This window comes from Dipodomys merriami, unplaced genomic scaffold, assembly GCF_024711535.1.
Source record: "Dipodomys merriami isolate MVZ:Mamm:240054 unplaced genomic scaffold, mDipMer1.0.p SCAF_19, whole genome shotgun sequence".
Classification (NCBI taxonomy): domain Eukaryota; kingdom Metazoa; phylum Chordata; class Mammalia; order Rodentia; family Heteromyidae; genus Dipodomys; species Dipodomys merriami.
This window is the reverse complement of record NW_027203270.1, coordinates 4,464,896-4,486,670: the sequence shown is the minus strand read 5'-3', so window position 1 is coordinate 4,486,670 and position 21,775 is coordinate 4,464,896. Positions and strand designations below refer to the sequence as shown.

Sequence of the window (21,775 nt, the reverse complement as noted above, 5' to 3'; positions counted from 1 at the left end):
CCAATCCTCCTACGGCGTTTTGTGTCTTTGCCCAACAGAAAAATGTGTTTCATAAAGAGGGGCGTTACCCAATCGCCAATGGGCGGGCGCAGATGGAACGGAGGAACCAATGAGTGCGAGACGTTGAGTGACAGCTGTCCAATAGAGACCCTCAGTGCTAGGACGGCTAGCAGCTTAAGCGGGGCCGCGGCCTGAGGAATGTGAACTATTCAACATGGAGGCGGAGGTCGATAAGCTGGAACTCATGGTGAGTTCAGAGTGAAGGCGGCCTATTGGGTTGTTAATTTTTCCATAGTTGCCTCGGAAATGGGGAGCAATTTGGAGTCGCCAGAAACTCTGGGTGGTAGAGACTGGGTCAGAATCACGTTCCCTTCTGCGTCGAAGGGAGCCGCCACCGCCGGGTCTCTTAACCGCTGCGGGGAAAGCAGGGGTTACATCCGGGAAACTCGGGAGGGAAATGGCGGGAGATGTTGAGGCTGTCGGCCCTTTGTAATTCCTTACCTTCACTTTTCCTTTCCTCTGGGAGCTTCGCCTGGTGCAAATAGCGTTTTATTTATTTGCACACACACAGAAAATGTGACCGCGGGAAAGGGAGAAGTCGTTCATTATAGGAAAGTGGGGGTGGGGGTGGGGAGAGGGATGGAGGATGGGGTGTGGGACTAAGCCTGGGGGGGCAGAGTTGGGGGGCAGGGAGAAAACCTTTCGGGTTGAGCGATTCTGCTTCTCGGAGGCGGTCGTGTGCAACTTGCTAGGGGTTCAGGTTGCACCTAGCTCTGTTTTGAGTGCGGAGGAGGCCGGCCTTGGGTGAGGAGTGAGCCCTGGGGATGGGGAGCACGAGCGGGATGGGGGCCGGCCAGGAACCCCGCCCCCACTTCTAAGTGGAAGTGAAGCGGGGAGGTCGGGACAGCCTCCCCCGTCCCGGGCGGGGGAGGGGGAAGAAAGCGCGGTTCCCCTCCCTGGTCCTCTGTATTCGTCTCTCCCTCCCATCTGTTGCCGCAGTTCGATCGCCCGCGCTTTTTCTTAGCTCCCTTGTTCAGTCTACAGCCTTTTGCTTTTCACACTATCAAGTCTGTTTTTCAGATTGCGTTGGCTTCCTTACAAATCCTGAATTTGTAGGAAGACCTCTTTGACCCTCTCTGCCGTTTGTTTTCCTTGGTGAGGGAAAAGGAACCAGATTAAATTGAGAACTCGGAAAACTTGTTGCTTTTCCATCTGCCACCCGTCCTCCTCCCACCCCCTGCCGTTCTCTGGTGTGAAGTGTTTAGTTATTCTTGTGCCTGGGCTGCTCTCTTCCTGATGAAGCTTGGGGGGTGTAACTTATGCTTTTTAGGGACACGTGGTGAACCTGGAAGATGTTGAGCACTATCCCAATCCCCCACTCACACCAAAAATGTGTAAGACCTTCGTTTATCTTTTATTTTCTTCTGGTGTGTTTCTTCTGGATTGAAGTACCTCTCTAGATAAATTTATTTGATTGAAGGGGTTTCAACTGCTTCTAATGCTTTCTGTTAAAATTTTCTTTGTGGTGGGAGTGTGCGGATTGCGTTGGTGGAGAGATACGGATGGGAAGGAAGAGTAATTTTCTGCAATTTTTCAAAGCTGCAATAATGAATATTAAAAGATTGAGCGCAAGCCCGGCGCCGGTGGCTCACGCCTGTAATCCTAGCTACTCAAGAGGTTGAGATCTGAGGATCGCGGTTCAAAGCCAGCCTGGGCAGGAACATCTGTGGCTCAAGCGGTAGAGTGCTCGCCTTGAGCTGAAGAGCAAAGGGACAGTGCCCAGGCCCAGTGTTCAAGCCCCACGACCGACCAAAACAAAACAAAGACTGAGCGCTTTTTTTGGTATTGTGTTTTAGAGATACACAAGGAGTTTTTGTAGTTTGATTCTGTCAAGAGGCATAAATGTAAAGCCTATATCTTGTCCATCTCTCTATTTCTTCCTTGAGATACACGTATTTCCATCTGTTAGGTTTTTGTTCTTGTTTTGTCAGTGGTGGAGCTTGAATTCAGGGCCTGGGCTCTGTCCCTGAGCTCTTTTGTTCAAGGCTAGTGCTCTGCCACTTTGAGCCACAGCTTTTCTTCCCATCTATCTGTTAGATGTTAACTAATGTTGATTTTGCCTTTAACATATTTTTTTCCTCCTAGTCAGCTGTTTAATTTTTAAGCTTTCCTATGCATTCCAATAGGGTTTATATCTTGCCAGATTTCTTTAGATCCTATTTTTACAAGAGAAACAATTATGTACACATATAAAAAAAGTTTGTTTTAGAAAGTTATGAGTTAGCTAGACTTAAATGTTTATGTGTAGTATGAACTCGGTAGTTTGCACAAGGCTCTGGGATCAATCACTCTTACAGAATACTACAACTAATACTACTACTAATAAAATTATGGTGGTAGTTTTAAATTTTCTTTCTGAAGAGAGGAAGAAAAGAAAGATTTTTTTTCCCTCCTGGTCCTGGGGCGCTGTTCTTTTGCTTGAGGCTAGGACTTGAGCCACAGCACCACTAGTGGCTTTTTTTTTTTTTTTTTTTAAATTAATTGGAGAGAAGAGTGTCATGGAGTTTACTGCCTGGGTTGGTTTTAAACCTAGATCCGCAGATCTCAGCCTCCTGGAGTAGCTAGGATCACAGGTATGAGCCATTGGTGCCTAGCTGGTTTATATATATATATATATATATACATATATATATATATATACATATGTATAATTGATATACATATTATATCTAGAAGTAGCAATATGACCAAGGGGCATTACTGGCCTAATGGAATAGTTGTGTTTTTATTCAAGACAAACCATATTGCTAAATATGATGTGAATATTGGGGTTTTGTTTGTTTTTCTCCCCTGTGAGTAACCCCTACAGATAAAGGGAATGAGCCTGTAAGGTTGAGGAAAATGTTGGACTCGATGAAATTTGCATGTGACAGTCTTCTGGTTTTGGTAAAATAAAATTCCCTATCCATACTGCATTTCACAGATGCAGTCTCAGGGTGACTAGAAATAAACATACTAGTGTTTTGTCTTTTCATTACATCAAACGATTTACTGAAAGGAAAAAAAAAACCTCCCTCCCTCCCGTCCTTTCCTCCCTCCCGTCCTTTCCTTCCTTCCTTGCTTCCTTCCTTCCTTCCTTTCCTGCTTTTCCTTACTTTCTTCCTATGGTTTGAGTACTGGGGTTTAAACTCAGGGCTTCATGCTCTTATCTGGCTTCCTTGCTTTTGGCTTTCACTCTACTACTTTAGCCACACTTCCAGTGAATTAGTATATTAATGGTAGCTGTCTCCTCCCTTTATTGGATTAAAAAAAATCTATTAGAAATTTTTATTGTGGTGTTTTAGCACTACTGCTTTATGTTGACTATATAGTAAAACTGCTCTTCAGATTCTCCTTTTTTTTGTTTTGTTTTGTTTTGTTTTTGCCAGTTCTGGGGCTTGAACTCTGGGCCTGGGCACTGTCTCTGAGAAATTTATTACTTTTCACTTATTTTTGACACTTTTATCCAAAGGACTTGTTTTACGTGGCAGGTAATCCATCAATTGTTTTGGAAAAGAATAATTAACAATTTATCTCAGCAAAGAACAGAAATATTTTTCATAGCCTTACCTTAGTGGTAATTATAATTGGTTTTGTTAATACCAATCCTAAGGTATTATTAATATCCATGTTAATTACTACTAAGATATAGAGCATATTTCCAAATTTTCTTTACATTTATGCATGTTTCTGTAAAGGAACAATCGTTTCGATATTTTTAAGTCTTATGCTTAAAAAATAAACATTGATATAAATGGTTTTAGGTTTTGGATGTTCTCTGACTAAAATGGCAACCCAGTTGTTTTCACTTCAGATGACCAGGATGCTTTTCTGTTGCTTTCGTCCTTATTGCTGCTAACGAATGCTCTGACTTTATTGCACTACTGTACTTTACAGCTAGCAGTGCAATAGTATTGTCAAAGCATCTGAAAGCAGGGTGCACACCAGATTTGTGATTCTTGCCTTACATCTTTGTTCAGTACGTCAATAATTTGTTGAAAACGGTATAATTTTATTACAGATATTATATGTTTTAGAAAGTTATAACTTAAGCTGGGTACTGGCTCATGTTTGTAATCCTAGTTACTCAGAAGGCTAAGATTGTTGTTTGAAGCCAGCTTTTTTTTTTTTTTTTTTTTTTGCCGGTCATGGGGCCTGAACTCTGGGTCTGGGCGCTGTCCCTCAGCTCTTCAGCTCAAGGCTAGCGCTCTACCACTTGAGTGACAGTGCCACTTCTGGCTTTTTCTGCTTATGTGGTGCTGAGGAATCAAACCCAGGGCCTCATGCATGCAAGGCAAGCACTTTACCACTGAGCCACCTTCCCAGCCCTGAAGCCAGGTTTTATGCAAGAAAGTTTGTTAGACTCTTGTCTCTAATTAACCACCAAAGCCAGAACTAGAGCTGTGGCTCAACTGTTACAGCACTAGCCTTGAGCAAAAAAAGTTCAGAGTCAGTGCCTAGGCCCTGAGTTCAAGCCCCAGAACTGGCACACAAAACAAACAGCAGCAACAAAAAACTCTGCTACTGTACTATGTTGTGAAACAAACTTAGGAAATACATATAATATCTAAAGTTTGGTTTGTCTAAATGAGTAATACTTTGTAATTTGCTTCTTTCTAGAATGCATTTGGAAAACGTCTGGTAACTCAGGTTTTATTTATTAAAGTTTTTTGAATTAGTAAGTGACACAAATAATTGCTGCCATATATTTAAGATGGCAACTTGCCAGGTATTTTTGTAGCCAGGTACTGGTGGCTCATGCCTGTAATCCTAGTACTCAGAAGGCTGAGATCTGAGGATCATGGTTCAAAGCCAGCCCAGGCAGGAAAGTCCATGAGACTCTTATCTCCAATAAACCACTAAAAAACTGTAAATGGCTTTGTAGCTCAAGCAGTAGAGCGCTGGCCTTGAGTTGAAGAGCGCAGGGACAGCGCCCAAGCCCAGAGTTCAAGCCCCATGACCGACCAAAAAAAAAAATTTTTTTTAGCCAGGTGCTCGTGGCTCACGCCTGTAATCCTAGCTACTCAGGAGACTGAGATCTGAGGATCGTAAGCCAGGTCAGGAAAAGGCTGTGAAACTCTTACCTCCAATAAACCATCAGAAAACAGAAGTGGCGCTGTGGCTCCAAGTGTAGCACACTAGCCTTGAGCTGAAGAGCTGAGGGATACCGCTCAGGCCCAGAGTTCAAGCCCCATGACCAACCCCTCCCCCCCAAAAAAAGTATAATTTTTTTTGGAAATAAATAAAGCTTATTTTGTAATAATGAGATTTAAAGTATGAATTAAGTATGAATTTTTTTTGGTTATGAGTTTTATTTACATAAAATAAAACCTATTCAACGTAAGTGTAGAGTTTGATGAGATTTGGCAAATATGTATTTTGGTCATGTGGCCATGTCCACAGCCAGCATACAGAACATCTCCATCAAATTAAAATGTTCATTTTTGCTCTCTTGTCAATTGCTTCTCTCCCAGTCTTCTGGCAACCTCTGTTCTTTCCAGTTTTCTAAATTTTCATAGAAATAGAATCTGACAGTATTGTAACTAGGATTAAGCCACCCGTGTCTGACTTTTCTTTTCCCTCTGGTCCCAGGGCTTGAACTCTGGACCTGGGCCCCATCCTTGAGCTTCTTTTGCTCAAGGCCAGTGCTCTACCATTTGAGCCTCAGCGCCACTTCTGGCTTTTTTGAGTACTTGATTAGAGATAAAAGAGTATCAGGGAGCTTTCTGCTTGGGCTGGCTTGGAACCGAGACCCTGAGATCTCAGCTTTCTGAGTAGCGAGGATTACAGGTGTGAGCCACCGTTGCCCTGTTAAATTTTATTTTTTAATAGTGCTGGAATTTGAACTCAGGGCTTTGTGCTTGCTAGGTGGGCTCTCTAGTCTCCAGACCTTTTTGCTTTGGTTATTTATTTGTTTGTTTATTTATTTATTTTTGTAGGTCATGGGGCCTGAACTCTGGCCGTGGGCCCTGTCCCTCAGCTCTTCAGCTCAAGGCTAGCTCTCTACCACTTGAGCCACAGGGCCACTTCTGGCTTTTTCTGCTTATGTGGTGCTGAGGAATTGAACCCAGAGCCTCATGCATGCAAGGCAAACACTCTACCACTGAGCCACCTTTCCCAGCCTTGCTTTGGTTATTTTTGAGTTAGGGTCTCAGTTTTTGTCCAGGTCAGCCTGGACCACAATCTTCCTATTTATGCTTCCTATGGTGGCTGGGATAACAAGTGCTTATCACCATGCCCAGCCTTTTCTGTTGATACTTAGGGGTCTAGCAAACTTGTTTCCCAGGTTAGCCTGGAACTATGAAGCTCTTGATCTTAGTTTCCTGAGTAGGTAGGATTATAGGTATGGGCCACTATCAAGTGAAATAGTTTGAAAATTCTTTTTTTTTTTTTTTTTTGGTCCTCTTGTGGGGCCTGAACTCTGGGCCTGGGCACTGTCCCTCAGCTCTTCAGCTCAAGGCTAGTGCCCTACCACCTGAGCCACAGCGCCACTTCCGGCTTTTTTCTTTTTGCTTATGTGGTGCTGAGGAATCGAACCCAGGGCCTCAGGCATGCAAGGCAAGCGCTCTACCACTGAGCCACCTTCCTAGCCCCAGTTTGAACACCTTCCTAGCCCCAGTTTGAAAATTCTTAATAGAGCCAATGCTCTGGTATCAATGATTCACATACTTTTTCATTTTCACATTTTCAAAATGAATTTTTATCATGACATGTAAATATTAGAAAATGTGCAAAGACTTGGTGGGCATGGGTTAGGTCATGCCAGTAGTCCCAGCACTCAGGAAGCTGAAGCAGGAGTGTCATGAGTTTGAAGCTACCCTTGGTTTACACAGAATTCTAGGTTAGTCTGAACTACATAGTGAGACCTTGTCTCAACAAATAAAAGTGAGGAGAAAGAAAAGAATATGTTTACTAATATACCATTTGGTTTACAACATAATTACTTGTGCTGACTTTTAGTTCCAGAAAGCTGATTCTGACCTGGATTACATTCAGTACAGGCTGGAATATGAAATCAAGGCTAATCACCCTGATTCAGCAGGCAAGGTAATATGCAAATTAAAAAAGCTTTTTAACTGGAAAATTTCTAAAAATAAATTCTGGTAATATATATATATATATACGTATATATATATATATATATATACATATACACATATGTATACATATATACACTGCATATACATATGTATACATATACACACTATATACACATACACACATATAAATGTATATATATACATACTATATATACTAATATATATGTACGTATATAGTATGTATATATACATACTATATATACTATATACTATATATGTATATAGTATACTATACTATATATGTATATATACTATATACATACTATATATATTGGTTCCCGTGGTAGGGCCTGAACTCTGGGCCTGAGCGCTATCCCTCAGTTCTTCACCTCAAGGCTAGCGCTCTACCATTTGAGCCACAGCGCCACTTCTGGCTTTTTTTTTTTTTTCTGTTTATGTGGTGCTGAGGAATTGAACCCAGGGCCTTATGCATGCAAGGCAAGTACTCTACCACTGAGCCAACTTCCCAGCCCAAATTCTGGTAATATTTTTAATGTAATAGAGCATAACTATGATTAAGTATTAACTTTATAGAGTTTTCCCCCTTAATTATATATGTGCAGGCACTGAGGTTTGAACCCAGGGCTTCATACTCTCACTTGGCTTTTTCTTCTACCACTCAAGCTACACCTTTTATTTAGAAATATTGTGTAATTAATGACTGGGCTGTATCCATTTTTCTTGTAGGCTGTACCCATTTTTCAGTTGTAGGACTTGAACTTAGGGACTAGTTGCTGTTCCTGAGCTCTTTTGCTCAAGGCTAGTGCTCTACCACTTTGAGCCACAGTGCCACTTCTGGTTTTCTGGTGGTTAAGTCATGGGGCTTGTACTCTGGGCCTGGGCGCTGTCCCTCAGCTCTTCAGCTTGAGGCAAGCGCTCTACCACTTGAACCACAGCACCACTTCTGTTTTCTGAGTGGTTTATTGGCGATAAGAGTCTCATGGACTTTTCCTGCCTGGGATGGCTTTGAGGCTTTGAACTGTGATCCTCAGATCTCAGCCTCCTGAGTAGCTAGGATTACAGGCATGAGCCACTGGAACTCAGCTTTTTTTTTTTAATTAGTGTACATCAGTTGTACTATGGGTTTTTTACTGTGACATTTCCATACATGTATGTAATAATACTTTGATCTTATTTACTCTATTACTCTTCATTATCTCTCTTCTACCCCTTCAAATGTTATAGATCCAAACCATTGTTTAATACTTGTCTCTGTGTGTATATAACATATGTTTGTGTGTGTGTGTGTGTGTGTGTGTGTGTTTGTATTATTCCTGTACCTAGGCTATAAAATCCTGAAGATTAGGAACGATGTCTTACACTTTTTCCCCAGTTCTCAAATTCTGTCATATAGTCACATATCGAAGTTCAATTAAATGGAATATGGGATGTGTTGTAAAATTTAATTTGTAAAAAGATGTTTAAATTTTCCATTTCATTGTTTAACCTGTACTTTTTTTCCTTATGTAGAAAAACCCAGTTACACTTTTAAAGGAATTGACAGCCTTAAAGTCTCGATATCAAACCTTGTATGCACGTTTTAAGCCAGTCATTGTTGAGCAGAAAGAGACTAAGAGCCGCATTTGTACTACTTTGAATAAGACCATGACCATGATACAAGAACTACAAAAGCATACAGACCTGAAGGTAATGATTTTAAGTGACAAGTTGGATCTGTATAGTTCTTGTTCTGAATGTTGTTTTTAAAAGATAAACGTACTAGGTGCTGGTGGCTCACGCCTGTAATCCTAGCTACTAAGGAGGCTAAGATCCAAGAATCATGGTTCAATGCCAGCCTGGGCAGGAAAGTCCAAGAGCCTTTTTTTTTTGGTCCTGGGGCCTGAACTCTGGGCCTGGGCGCTGCCCTTCAGCTCTTAAACTCAAGGCTAGGGCTCTACCACATGAGCCACAGCACCACTCTGGCTTTATCTGCTTATGAGTGCTGAGTAATCAAACCCAGGGCATCATGCAAGGCAAGTACTCTACCACTGAGCCACCTTCCTAGCGCCCAAGAGACTCTTATCTCCAATAAACCACCAGAAAACCGGAAGTAGCATTGTGGCTCAAGTAGTAGAGTGCTAGCCTTGAGCTGAAGAGCTAAGGGACTGTGCCCAGGCCCGGAGTTCAAGCCCCAAGACCGACACCCCTTCTTACCCCCCGCAAAAAATGCAGTGTACATTGAGTTAAAACCATACTTACAATGTCCAATTTTCGCCTTTTCCTAGGCTAAAAATAAGTGGTATTAAGCCAAGCACCAGTGCCTCACACCTGTAAACCTAGTTACTCAGGAGGCTGAGGTCTGAGGATCACAGTTTGAAGCCAGTCCAGGCAGGAAAGTCCATGAAACTCATATCTCCAATAAACTACTCAAAAAAGCTGGAAGTGATGCTGTGGCTTAAATGGTAGAGTGCTAGCCTTGAGCTGAAGAATTGAGGGACAGTGTCCAGGCACAGAGTTCAAGCCCCATGACCCACAAAAAAAAAAAGATAAACCCCCATTAGCAGTTTGAACAGTTAACAAAATTTTCTTTGTCTTTTTGGTTTGTTTTTTTTGGGTCCGGTCATGGGGCCTGAACTCTGGGCCTGCGCGCTGTCCCTCAGCCCTTCAGCTCAAGGCTAACGCTCTACCACTTGACCCACAGCTTTTTTCTTTTTGCTTATGTGGTGCTGAGGAATCGAACCCAGGGCCTCTGGCATGCAAGGCATGCGCTCTACCACTGAGCCACCTTCCCAGTCCCCTTTGTCTTTTTGGTTTCAAAGAGGTTCTGACTTTGTAGATCAGGCTGGCCTTGACCTTGGAATCTTCCTGCCTAAGTGTCCTAAGTGGTGGGATTCCAGGAGTATGCCCACTACATCCAGTTAGAAATGAATTTTTTTCACGTCCTTGAACATAACTATTCTTATTTCCATTTATTCTAAAATAAGTATGTGGCCTTGACATAACTGATAAAAAAAACTTCTGTCTTGGAGCCATGGCAGAAGAGAAAACTTCAGTGTATCAACTCTGCTGGCTTTTATACCTAGTGAGCTGGACAAAGCTGGAACACATTATCTGATTTTTTTGTTGTTGTTATTACTCTAGTGCAGAGGTATTAAACCCATGGTTTTACCCATGCTGTGTTAGTATGTTTACCACTTAGTAACCTCTCTCTCCCTCCGTAATTCCCTTCTGTTGATCAGTAGTTGGGTGAGTGGGCCTGATGTTTTACAATCTTTTCATCGAGTTCCTATCCTCAGATTATTTGTGTGTAAGAATTCTTGTAATTATGTACCTCAATCACTTGTGTAAAACTTCAGATGTCTTGGAGTAGAAGAAAATGATGGATGCTGCTGATTTGCACACTAAGATTTTGAACCAACAAGTAAAGGATTTGGCAACAATTTCATTTACTATTAATAGAACCCAGGGCTTCATGTATGCTAGGCAAGCACTCCTATCACTAAGCCACATTCCCAGCTCCTTGAGGACTCTTCTGCCTTGATCTGTGATACTTCAGATCTTGGCTTCCTGAGTAGCTAGGTTTACAGACAACTGTTCAGAAGGAAACAAACCTTTTTAGAGAGTTTAAGTATAGTTCACATGTACATGTACGTACAGTATTTATATAAAAATGTGGGTGAGTGAACAAAGAGAAAATAATATTTTTAAATATTTGTTTTAAGTATTTGTGATTGAGACTACAAACTGATACAAAAAAGATATGGTAGTGATGTATTACATTGCTAGGAATCAAACCTAGGGTCTCTTACATTAGGTAAATGCTCTAGTGATAAAATTGTAATCATCTGAATCCCTGTAAAAGGGCTCAGTTATGAGTAGAAATATCTGAAATAGTAATAATTATGTCTAAGGCAGAAAGCTAAGGGAGTTTTCACTTTGGAACAGCTTATGGCCACTAAATGACTAAAAAGTAGGTTACAAACTTTGAGAAAGGAGGCCATATTCTAGAATCAGTAGAATCAATGGTAGCCAAATTGGGAAGTGTGGATATAGATCAAGGGACTAGAAAATTCAGAGAATATACACAAGTGGCATTCATTCTTTAAGATGAAAAGGGAGACATAAAAATTAACCATTTTATTTAAACTGCGTGTGTATGCCTGTGTGTGTGCGCGCACACGTGCACGTATGTGCACATGTGCACTCACTCATGGGCCAGTCCTAGGGCTTGAACTCAGGGACTAAGCACTGTCTCTGACCTTTTTTGCTCAAGGCTAAAGCCAAACCTCCAATTCAGACCTTTTTAGGAGGTAATTTATTGTCAATAAAGCAACTCATAGACTTTCTGCCTGGCTTGGCTTCAAACAGGAATCTGAGTAACTAGGATTACAGATGGTGAGCCACTGGTGCCTGGCTTTATTATTGGGTATTTTTTGGTCCTGGGGCTTGAACTCTGGGCCTGGGTGCTGTCTCTGAGCTTCTTGTGCTTAAGGCAAGCACTGTACTATTTGAGCCACCGTGCCACTTCCAGCTTTTTCTTAGTTTATTGGAGTTTCCTTCCCGGGGCTAACTTCCCACAATCCTCAGATCTCAGCCTCCTGAGTAGCTAGGATTACCTGAGTAACCGGCATCTGGCTCTATTATTGAACTATTTAATAACCAAAATGTGATTGAAAATGGAATAATATGTATATAGAGAATTATATATCCACAAAATAGCTCTTAAATTTGAGTTTAAAGGACATACTATGTGGTTGAGTATATAGCTCATGGACAGTGTTCAGGCCCTGAGTTGAAGCCCCAGGACTGGCAAAGAAAAGAAAAGCGAAGCCCAGGGATAGAGTCCAGCCCCTGAGTTCAAGCCCAAGGCCAGCAAAAGAGGGGGATAGCTCAGGCCTAGCTACTCAGGAGGAAAGAGCACCATCCCAGCCCTGATAACATTTCTTTATAGGGATATTCTTTAGTTGATTGCAGCAAGTCTTGAGGACATGCTAGGCAAACATTGATCAGTTGTCAAACCATCTGTGGCTAAGACTCATAGATTATGGGTTGTTACAAGAATTAAACTGCCCATGGGCTGGGAAGGTGGCCCAGTGGTAGAGTGCTTGCCTTGCATGCATGAGGCCCTGGGTTCGATTCCTCAGCACCACATAAGCAAAAAGAAAAAAGCCGGAAGTGGCGCTGTGGCTCCAGTGGTAGAGCGCTAGCCTTGAACTGAAGAGCTGAGGGACAGCGCCCAGGCCCGGAGTTCAGGCCCCACGACCGGACCCCCCCCAAAAAAAAAAAAAAGAATTAAACTGCCCAAGTGCCATATGTGGCAATTATGTAAATAACAAAATTAAAATTTCATTCCTTTCATTACCTGATTGGACAGTTACAGATATAGATTTCTGGCATCATGGAAAGTTTTATTGCACTTGGTTGCCCTAGAGATTCTGATTCTGTAGGTCTAGGGTGTTCCAGATTTGGCAGTCTCTCTAGAGGTGACCTACATAATTGGACAAATTAACTACTTGAGTAGTTATAACCCTTGTTATTTCTCCATATAATCCTGTTTTTTCTTTTAGCCATCATGTTTACTGGTGCTCTATGAAAATCCTTTACAACCTCTCTTGCTTCCCTTCTTCCCTTGCATTTGTAGGGTAGAATGGTGGATACTGTGCTATTTTCTCATCCTCTTTTCTCCTTAGACCTGTCAGAGTGCTTCTTGAGGTGTATGTCTTCTTTCCTAGCCACATCCTTGACATGAAGCTGATGGCATCCTGAGATCCAGGGGTGTACTTGATTGGCAAGGGAAACTGGTTTTCCCTTAACATTAGTTTAGGAATGGACTTCCCAATGACATAGGGAGAGAGAATTGTTTTGTTTTGTTTTTGCTTTTTTGCCAGTCCTAGGGCTTGAACTCAGGGTCTGGGCACTGTCCCTGAGCTCCTTTTGCTCAAGGCTAACACTCTACGACTTGAACCACAGTGCCACTTCTGGCTTTTTCTTTTTTTTGTTTTTTTGTTTTTTTTGCTGGTCACGGGGCCTGAATTCTGGGCCTGGGCACTGTCCCTCAGCTCTTCAGCTCAAGGCTAGCACTCTACCACTTGAGCGACAGCACCACTTCCAGCTTTTTCTGCTGATGTGGTGCTGAGGAATTGAACCCAGGGCCGCAAGGCAAGCACTCTATCACTGAGCTACTTTCCCAGCCCCACTTCTGGCTTTTTCTGTGTATGTGGTACTGAGGAATTGAAACCAGAGCTTCATGCATGCTAGGCAAGCAAGTTTTTGCTTCTGATTTTTTTTCCTGGTCCTAGGGTTTGAACTCAGCCTGTGTGCTGTCCTGTCCCCAAGCTTCTTTTTGTTTCAGGCTAGTGCTCTACTACTTGAGCCACAGCTTCACTTCTAGCTTTTTTGGTAGTTTATTGAGATAAGAGTCTTACAGACTTTCTGCCAGGCTGGCCTTGAAATGTGATCTTCAAATCTCAGTCTCCTGAGTAACTAGGGTTATAGTTACTGGCAACTGACTTTCCTTCGGAATTTATTGTGCAATGATAACACTTTAATTTTTTTTTTTTTAAATTCTGGCAGTACTAGGTCCTCGTTCTTGCTATGCAGGTGCTCTATCACTAACCCACAACCCCAGTATTTTTGTAATTTTTTCAAGACCAGCTGCAGGCTGGTCCTCCTACATATCTGGTATTTTAGGCATGAGCTGCTGTGCTTGGCTTGTTTGTTCACTGGAGATGTTGGTATCTTTTTGACTAGGCTGACTTTGAACCACAATCCTCCCAATGTCAACCTCACAAGTAGCTACATGTACCATCTCACCCAGTCCTGATAAAACGCTTTCTTAGAACTCATCTATTTTTGACATGTTTCCATTATTTATATATGACCATCTTAATTATTCTTCACATTGTAGCCCAATTGTCAGTTTCACTGAGCAAATTTCCAAAAGGTATTTTTGTTCATTTTTAGAGTTGGCTCTTTTATAGATCCTGAATTGTATGATTTTTTTCCCCCATCCCACTTGTTTAGCTAAATTACAACTTTGGAAATTCAAACATCAGAATATCTTGTATATAAACAGTCATATCAACTTTTTCCTTTGCCTTCCTAAATTTTTATTACATACAAAATATAAGCTTATGGAAACATTTATTTAAAATTTTTTAATTGTTATAAAGATGTACAGAAGGGTTACAATCACACAAGTCAGGTAAAGAATAACTTTCTTTTTGGTTAATGTCACCCCTTCCCTTGTTCTCCCAGTTTTTTCCTTTAGTCCCACCCACAAGTTGTATGGTTTATTTTCAACATTGTGTCTAGTGACTGCCACTGCTGCATTTGTTCACCATTTGTCTTTCCATTTCTGTGCTCTTCCCACCCTTCCTAAAACATATTAAACAAGAGAAAAGAAGAAAGCAGGCTGGGCACCCATGGCTCACACCTGTAATCCTAGCTACTCAGGAGGCTGAGATCTGAGCATTGCAGTTCAAAGCCAGCACTGGCAGGAAAGTATGTAAGACTCTTATCTCCAATAAACCACTCAGAAAACCAGAAGTGGGTGGGCTGGGAAGGTGGCTCAGTGGTAGAGCACTTGCCTTGCATGCCTGAGGCCCTGGGTTCGATTCCTCAGCACCACATGAACAAAAAGAGAAAAAAGCTGGAAGTGGCACTGTGGCTCAAGTGGTAGAGCGCTAGCTTTGAGCTGAAGAGCTGAGGGACAGCGCCCAGGCCCAGAGTTCAGGCCCCACGACTGGATTCCCCCCCCCCCCCCCTCCAAAAAAAAGAAAGAAAACCAGAAGTGGCTTAAGTGGTAGAGCACTAGCCTTGAGCTGAAGAGCTGAGGGACAGCATTCAGGCCTAGAGTTCAAGCCGCATGACCGACAAAAAAAAAAAAAAAAAGCAAAAATGGCAACAAAGACAATTTTTTTTTTTTGGTCGTCATAGGGCCTGAACTCTGGGCCTAGGTGCTGTCCCTGAGCTCTTCAGCTCAAGGCTAGTGCTCTATTACCTTCCCAGCTCTCAAGAAAAAAACTTTGTAGAAACATTATTTGTGTGACAAGGCAAAACTTAACTGAATTAACAGTCTTTGAACATTTTCAAATGTAGATTTTTGTTATTTGTTTTCTAGTTGTCACCATTGACTGAAGAAGAGAAAACTGTGACAGAGCAATTAAAACCTCACATGCCAGATTTATGATGAACTGAAATTTTAAAAGAGAACTCTAATGAAGAAGATAAAATTCCACAGCAAAATGACAACTGGAGGTGGGGTATTAGTAAAGGAGTAGAAGTTTGGCTTGAGTGACAGGAAGGTTTCATAATAAGAGGGGAGGATAAAAAAGGCAAAATGATATATTAATGTATTTCAGCCAAAAGTATTGAATGGGGAAAAATATAAATGTAAACACAAACCCATATGCAGTTTTGTAATTTCAGGTAAGAAAGTTCTGTAATACTATTTTCCATCTTTTTTTTTTTTTTTAATCCCCACCACTGGTTGTGGGCTTTGAACTCAGGACGTGGGCTATGTTTCTGAGTTCTTTTGCTGAAGGCTAGCACTCTACCACTTTCAGCCATAGCATCACTTCTAGTTTTCTGGTGTTAATTGGAGATAAGAATCTCACACTTTTTTGTCTGGGCTGGCTTTGAATTTCAATTCTCAAATCTCAGCCTCCTGAGGATTATAGAGGAAGCCACCAGTGCCCAGCTTGTTTTTTTTTTTTTTTTTAAATTGGTCATGGGGTCCGAACTCGCTCTAAATGCTGTCCCTCAGCTCTTCAGCTAAAGGTATTAAAGGGTAGGCAAAATATTTGTATTACACTTTGTACATGTATACATACAATTTTATCTATGGAAGTGCTGATTGCAGATGGGGCCACATTATTTTGACCACTCAAAATCCAGTTAATATAATAAATTGACTTTTGTGTGATAGAATCACTTTTTAAAAAATTTGTTAGTACTGAAAGCTGTGCTCTAGCTCATTTGCTTAAGTCTGATCCTTTAGCACTTGGGCCGCACCTCTATTTCTAGCTTTTTGGTAGTTTATTGGAGGTGGACTTTCTAGCCCAGGCTGACTTTGAACAGCAATCCCCAGATCTGAGTTTCCTGAATAGCTAGGATTATCAGCATGAGCCACCAACACCTGGCCTAGGATCACTTTTTGACTTTCCCCTGTTCCTGTTCCTGGACAATGTTAAGCAGCATGAACTTACTTTCAAATGCTGCTTTAGACTGTCTTTGTGGTATTTCATAAGTAAATCTGTTTTCTTGCAGCCTGTATTTGTAATTGTTCACTGAAAATGAGAGCTAAGAAACTGAAATCATAGAAGTACTTATCTGCTATTTGCCACTTATTTCTATGTGGAAGTCAATGTCCTCATCCTGTCTGTCTGATCGGTCTAGTGGTACTGGGATAGAGCTCAAGGCCTTTGTCATTGCTAGGGAAGTTCTGTACTGGGTTATATCCCCAGTCCTTCAGTTTATTTTAAAATAATTATTGGCAATACGATAATTGTCCAAAGTAGCGACAGATAAGAAAGGATAGCAGTATAGCTCAATGGTAGAGTCTGTACATAGGCAAAAAAAAAAGGTTAATTCTTCCAAAAAACTCGAAGTGGATTTGTGACTCGAGTGGTAGAGTGCTAATTAGCCTTGAGCTAGTGCCCAAGGCCCAGTTCAAGCCTTCAAGCTCAGGACTGGCATGCACACACTCATGCAAAGTTAATTGTAGGGTTATTTATAATTGTACACATATGGCTGTGAATAGGAAAGTAAGTTAAGTCATGTGTCTATAATAAGAGATCAAGTAGCCAATAAATTATTAATGCTAATTTTTTGGGAAATACTGAAGCTATGCTGTGTTGGGGAGAAGGGAAGCAGGCAGGTCTTGCTATTTTACAGTTAAAATTGAGCTTTGGAGACATAGTTAAATATATTTGTCTCCCCTTATCCACAGTGTTGTTTTCCATACTTCATTTACCCAGTTTAATGTAGTCCTAATGTAGTTCACATTGTAGAAATAAGCAATTCCTAAGTTAGGAATCTTAAAATGGTTCTAAGTCTCACGCTATCCTGTGCATGTACACTATCACTCAGCCATCTACATTATTAAACTGACTATTGTAGTACCAAAGTGTTATTAGTCAAAGTTTTTCAGAAGATAAAATGTACGTGAGATTTTACTTTCGTTTTTTGGCAGTACTGAAGATTTAACTCAGGGCCTCAAGCTTACTACGCAAGTACTCTTATCTGAGCCACACTAGCCCTTTTAGTGTTTAATTATCTGTTATTTTCCTCTCCCCATTCTCTTTTCCCTGCAAGTTATAAAGTTCATTTCCAACTTAGTGTCTAGTGAGTATCATTGTTACATTAGTTCATCCTTTGTCCTGCTGTTTCTATGATTCCCCTTCCTTCCTCGGATCAGATAAACAATATACAAGATAAAAGGTACCGCAAACAAAACAACAAAACAAAACACAAAACTGTTACTTTTGAGGTAGGGTCTTGATATATTCCTAGGCTAACCTGGACTGTGATTCTCTTATTTGTGCTTTTCATGTTACCAGGATAACAGGTACATGCTATCACATCTAGCCATTGGTGGAGATGTCATCTTGTAAACTTTTTTTTTTTTTTTTTTTTGCCTTCGTTGGCTTTTGAACCAAGATCCCTTTATCTCCACCATCAAGTAGCTAGAATTACAGGCTTGAGCCTCGAGTTCAAATTTCTTATTAAGATAACTGGCAGTGCCTGAAATGTCTCACAATGGGCTGTCTGTAAGCTGGAGACATAGGTATAACTTTATTCCGATACCAAATATCTAGGAACCCAGACACTGACACTTGCTTGTGCAATTCCTGGAGTCCAAAAGCAGAAGAGCTTGAAGTGAGTGATCAAGCAACAAAACAGTTTATCCCAGTTCTCATGGAGAGATTTGTCTTGTGTATTTGTCTTATCTGGGTCCCCCTGCCAATTAGATAATGCTTACTCCACAATGAGGACTGGTCTTCCCAACTTAGTCCATTTAAACTCAAATTCTAATGCCCTCTAGAAATCACCTCAGTCTAGGCATTCTTTAACCTTGTGAAGTTTCTACCTAAAATGGACACTCAAAGCATTGATGCAGTGCTGTAGGGCATACAGGAAAACAATCTAGTATATTGAATATGGTAGTATATGTCAGAGGCTAAAGCCAGGAATCAAGTGTACTGTTTAAGGTCAGCCTGAGCTATGAGACACTGAAAGAAACCAAGAAAAGAACTGAGGGCTTGTGGCCTATAATCCTGAGGAGGTTTGGACTTGGAGAACCTTGCTTTGAAGTCAGACTGGGTAAAAACATCCAAGAGACTCAGCTCCAGTTCACCAGCAGAATGCTAGACTAGAGATGTGGCTCCAATGGAATAGTGGTAGCCAAGATCAAAAAAGCTAGGCAAGAGTACAAGGTTGCCTCATGCCAGCATCCTGCTGTAATTCTAGCTACTAAAGAGGCAGAGGTCTGAGTGCTACTGCTCAAAGCCAGCCCGGGCAGGAAAGGCCATTAGACTCTTATTTCGAATCACCTACTCAGAAAAAGCCAGAAGTGGCACTGTAACTTAAGTGGTAGAACGTTAGCCTTGAGCACAAAGAGGCTCAGGGACAGCACCTAGGACCTGAGTTCAAGCCCCAGGACTGGCAAAAAAAAAAAAAAAAAAAAGTACAAGGCTTCAAGTTCAAGCCACCAGTATTTCTTGGGATTAAAAAGACATATACTGGGCTGGGAAGGTGGCTCAGTGGTAGAGCGCTTGCCTTGCATGCATGAGGCCCTGGGTTCGATTCCTCAGCACCACATAAGCAAAAAGGAAAAAAAGCTGGAAGTGGCGCTGTGGCTCAAGTGGTACAGCGCTAGCCTTGAGCTGAAGAGCTGAGGGACAGTGCCCAGGCCCAGAGTTCAGGCCCCACGACCTGACCCCCTCACCCCCCCCCCAAAAAAAAAAGACATATACTTCCAGAACAGAATATCTCTAAACCCTATTAGAGTAATATATACCTTAAAATTTGAGATACTTTCTTTAGTACTCAGGCAATATTTAAGAAGGTCCTAGTAATGCAATGGCTCTGGGCATTTTTTTGTTGATTGGTAGAAATAAAAAGATAGTATAAAGTGGTCAGGGAAAAAACTAGATTACATTCTTTTTCTCTGATTTTTTTTTTTCAGCTTCTAAATGTTGGCTCTTCCCATGGACTCCCACCCTCCTGCCTTTGTCTTCTGAGTGATAGAACTTCAGCCTCTGTATTTAGTTGTCAATGTGAATTAATTTCATCATTTGGCCTTTGTATAGTTCACATTGATGAAGAGAGACCTATGTTAGGAAAAATTGAATTGGAGTTGGATTGTGATGTCTCTGATAATGTGGGGAACTACATTTTCCAGAATCCATTTCTCTTACAGTTATGTTACAATTTGTCACTAGTTGAACTTGCGTGAGAGTTGGAAGTCAAAGTTGAAGTCCTTAGTTTTTTGTATGCCAGACCTGGGGCTGGAACTCAGGAAATGGGAGAGGTCCCTGAGCTAGCTGGCTCAATGCTGGCACTCTACTACTTGAACCACCTCTCTCTGCTTCTAGCTTTTTGTTGTTTTTTGAGTTTTAAGAGTCTCAAGACATTACTGCCCAGGCTGGTTTGGAATTGGAACCCTCAGATCTCAGCCTCCTGGAGTAGCTAGGATTATAGGCAGGAGCCACTAAGCTCCTGGCTGTCAAATCACCCAAACCACATACATCACTTTAATGTTCTTACAGGTCTTGTATTCTACACATTTCTCTACCAGTTCCCTATGAAATATCTCTCCTTACATGGGATTTTCCTACAAATTTTAATGTATGTTAGGCAGCTGATACAGGGTAAAATCTGTCATATGCTTGCAAATATTCTGATGCCTTAATTCTCCTTTATTGATTGAATTTACACAGGCCAGATTGTTACAGTGAATACCTGGTTTTCAATGCAATCACTGCCCAGTGCAATGATGCTGTCAAAAGCAGAATGTCTTAAACCTGGCAATCCTAGCTATTCTGGAGGCTGAGATATGAGGATCAGAGTTTGAAGCCAGCCTGGGGAAGGAAAGTCAAGTGGTAGAGTGCTAGTCAAGAGCAAAAGGATCTCAGGGACAGTGGATAGGCCCAGAGTTCAAGCCCCAGGACTGGTAGAGCATCTTGAACTCCTGCTTCCTGCATGGGGAGCAGGAAGTGTTTCTTTCTCCTTACCCTAACTGTGCTAAACTAAAATAAATAAGTCCCTGGTAAAAACAAAAACCAAAATGTCCCAAACCAATTAGAAGAGAGCATCTGCTGCATTATGCAATGATTGCTCTCACTGTCTTTACATTTGGGCAGATACACATTCCTTGTGTCTGGAATACTGGTTTCTAATCATTACAGTAATCAGTTCTTTGCAATCACTATTCTCTGGGATTGGTTTCTCCTCATTGTCCATGTTTCTTAGAAATCTTTTAATATTTTTAAATAAAGTGTATTCTAAACAAAAAGTGTGGATTCCTCCTTGTCTAATTAAAATTGTTTCTCTTTGTGGTTAACTCCTAATATAACTTCTGCTAGCTCTAAAACAGTATTTTCAACAAAACCCAAGTCCCTGAATACTGTCCAGAAGATTCCATTTTTTAAAAAACTTATTCTGGGCCTTGAACTCAGGGCCTTATATACTGATGTTCTACTACTTGAGCCACACCTCCACTTTTGTTTTTTTGCTGGTTAGAGATAAGAGTGTCAGGATTGAAAGTGTGAGCCACCAGCAACTGTTGATTCTGGTTTTTTGTTTGTTTGTTTTTTGGTTTAGTGCTTGTCCTGAGTCTTGAACTCAGGGTGCAGTCCCTGAGCTTCTTTGCGCAAGGCTCTACCACTTGAGCCATAGCTCCTTTTCGGCTGATTGGAGATAAGAGTCTCATACTTTCCTGCCAGGGTTGGTTTTAAATCACAATCCTCAGATCTCTGCCTCCTGGCTTGAGAATTCTACTGCTGGCAATAGCGATAAGCTCCTGGCTTGATTCTATACCCTCAATATCCACTCTTATTAGTTGGAATTGAAACTTATACAACTAATTTCCATCCTTTTATGTTCGTTCAATAAAACTTAAAATTCTTTGAGTCATTAACCTCTAGCTTTCTTTTTTTTTTTTTTTTGTCGGTCATGGGGCTTGAACTCTGGGCCTGGGCGCTGTCCCTCAGCTCTTCAGCTCAAGGCGAGCGCTCTACCACTTGAGCTACAGCGCCACTTCCACCTCTAGCTTTCTTAATTTTTTTTTTGCCTAAATTAAAGTCTGAGTGGGCTTACAATAATAAAGCCCCTAGTTGTATGGGTCTTCTAGCCAGGAGCTAGTGCAATATTTTCTACATTTTTTTTGGATTCTTGGGCAAATATATAAGAATATTTTGATCTAAATAGTTTTTGTGCTATATTGTTGAGTGTAAGGAACTTGTACTTGTGAACTCTAACAAGGTGAGGTAAAATTCTCGATTTTAATTTTTTTTGACATTTCCTACAAGCACAATCTAGGTTAGGACAAGTGTAAATAGCTGTCAGAAAGGAAAAATAGGATTTCAAGTTAAGAACTTTTTTTTTTTTTTTTCTTACAACCCTAGATGCTTTCCCTTCTTTCTCTCGCCAGGGCCTGGGCCCTGTCCTTGAGCTTCTGGCTAGTGCCCTTA

At 41.3% G+C, this 21,775-nt stretch overlaps 2 protein-coding genes across 5 annotated transcripts in view; one reads left to right on the top strand and one right to left on the bottom strand.

Moving 5' to 3' along the window:
• Prr11 (proline rich 11) overlaps nt 1–21,775 on the bottom strand; it is a 43,740-nt gene that overhangs the window by 21,273 nt on the left and 692 nt on the right. The window lies entirely within an intron of this gene.
• On the top strand, nt 127–20,587 carry Ska2 (spindle and kinetochore associated complex subunit 2). Of its 3 annotated transcripts, XR_011373038.1 has the most exons (5): nt 1,321–1,394; nt 7,000–7,086; nt 8,610–8,786; nt 15,202–15,338; nt 19,270–20,587. XR_011373038.1 is itself a non-coding variant. In XM_070027029.1 (4 exons), the coding sequence occupies exons 1-4, from the start codon at nt 215–217 to the stop codon at nt 15,268–15,270; spliced, it is 366 nt and encodes a 121-aa protein (XP_069883130.1). In that variant the 5' UTR covers nt 127–214; the 3' UTR covers nt 15,271–20,587. The 3 variants fall into 3 exon arrangements, 2 of the variants coding, with proteins under 2 accessions (XP_069883130.1, XP_069883129.1); XM_070027029.1 differs by lacking the exon at nt 1,321–1,394 and adding an exon at nt 127–247 and having other exon boundaries at nt 15,202–20,587; XM_070027028.1 differs by having other exon boundaries at nt 15,202–20,587.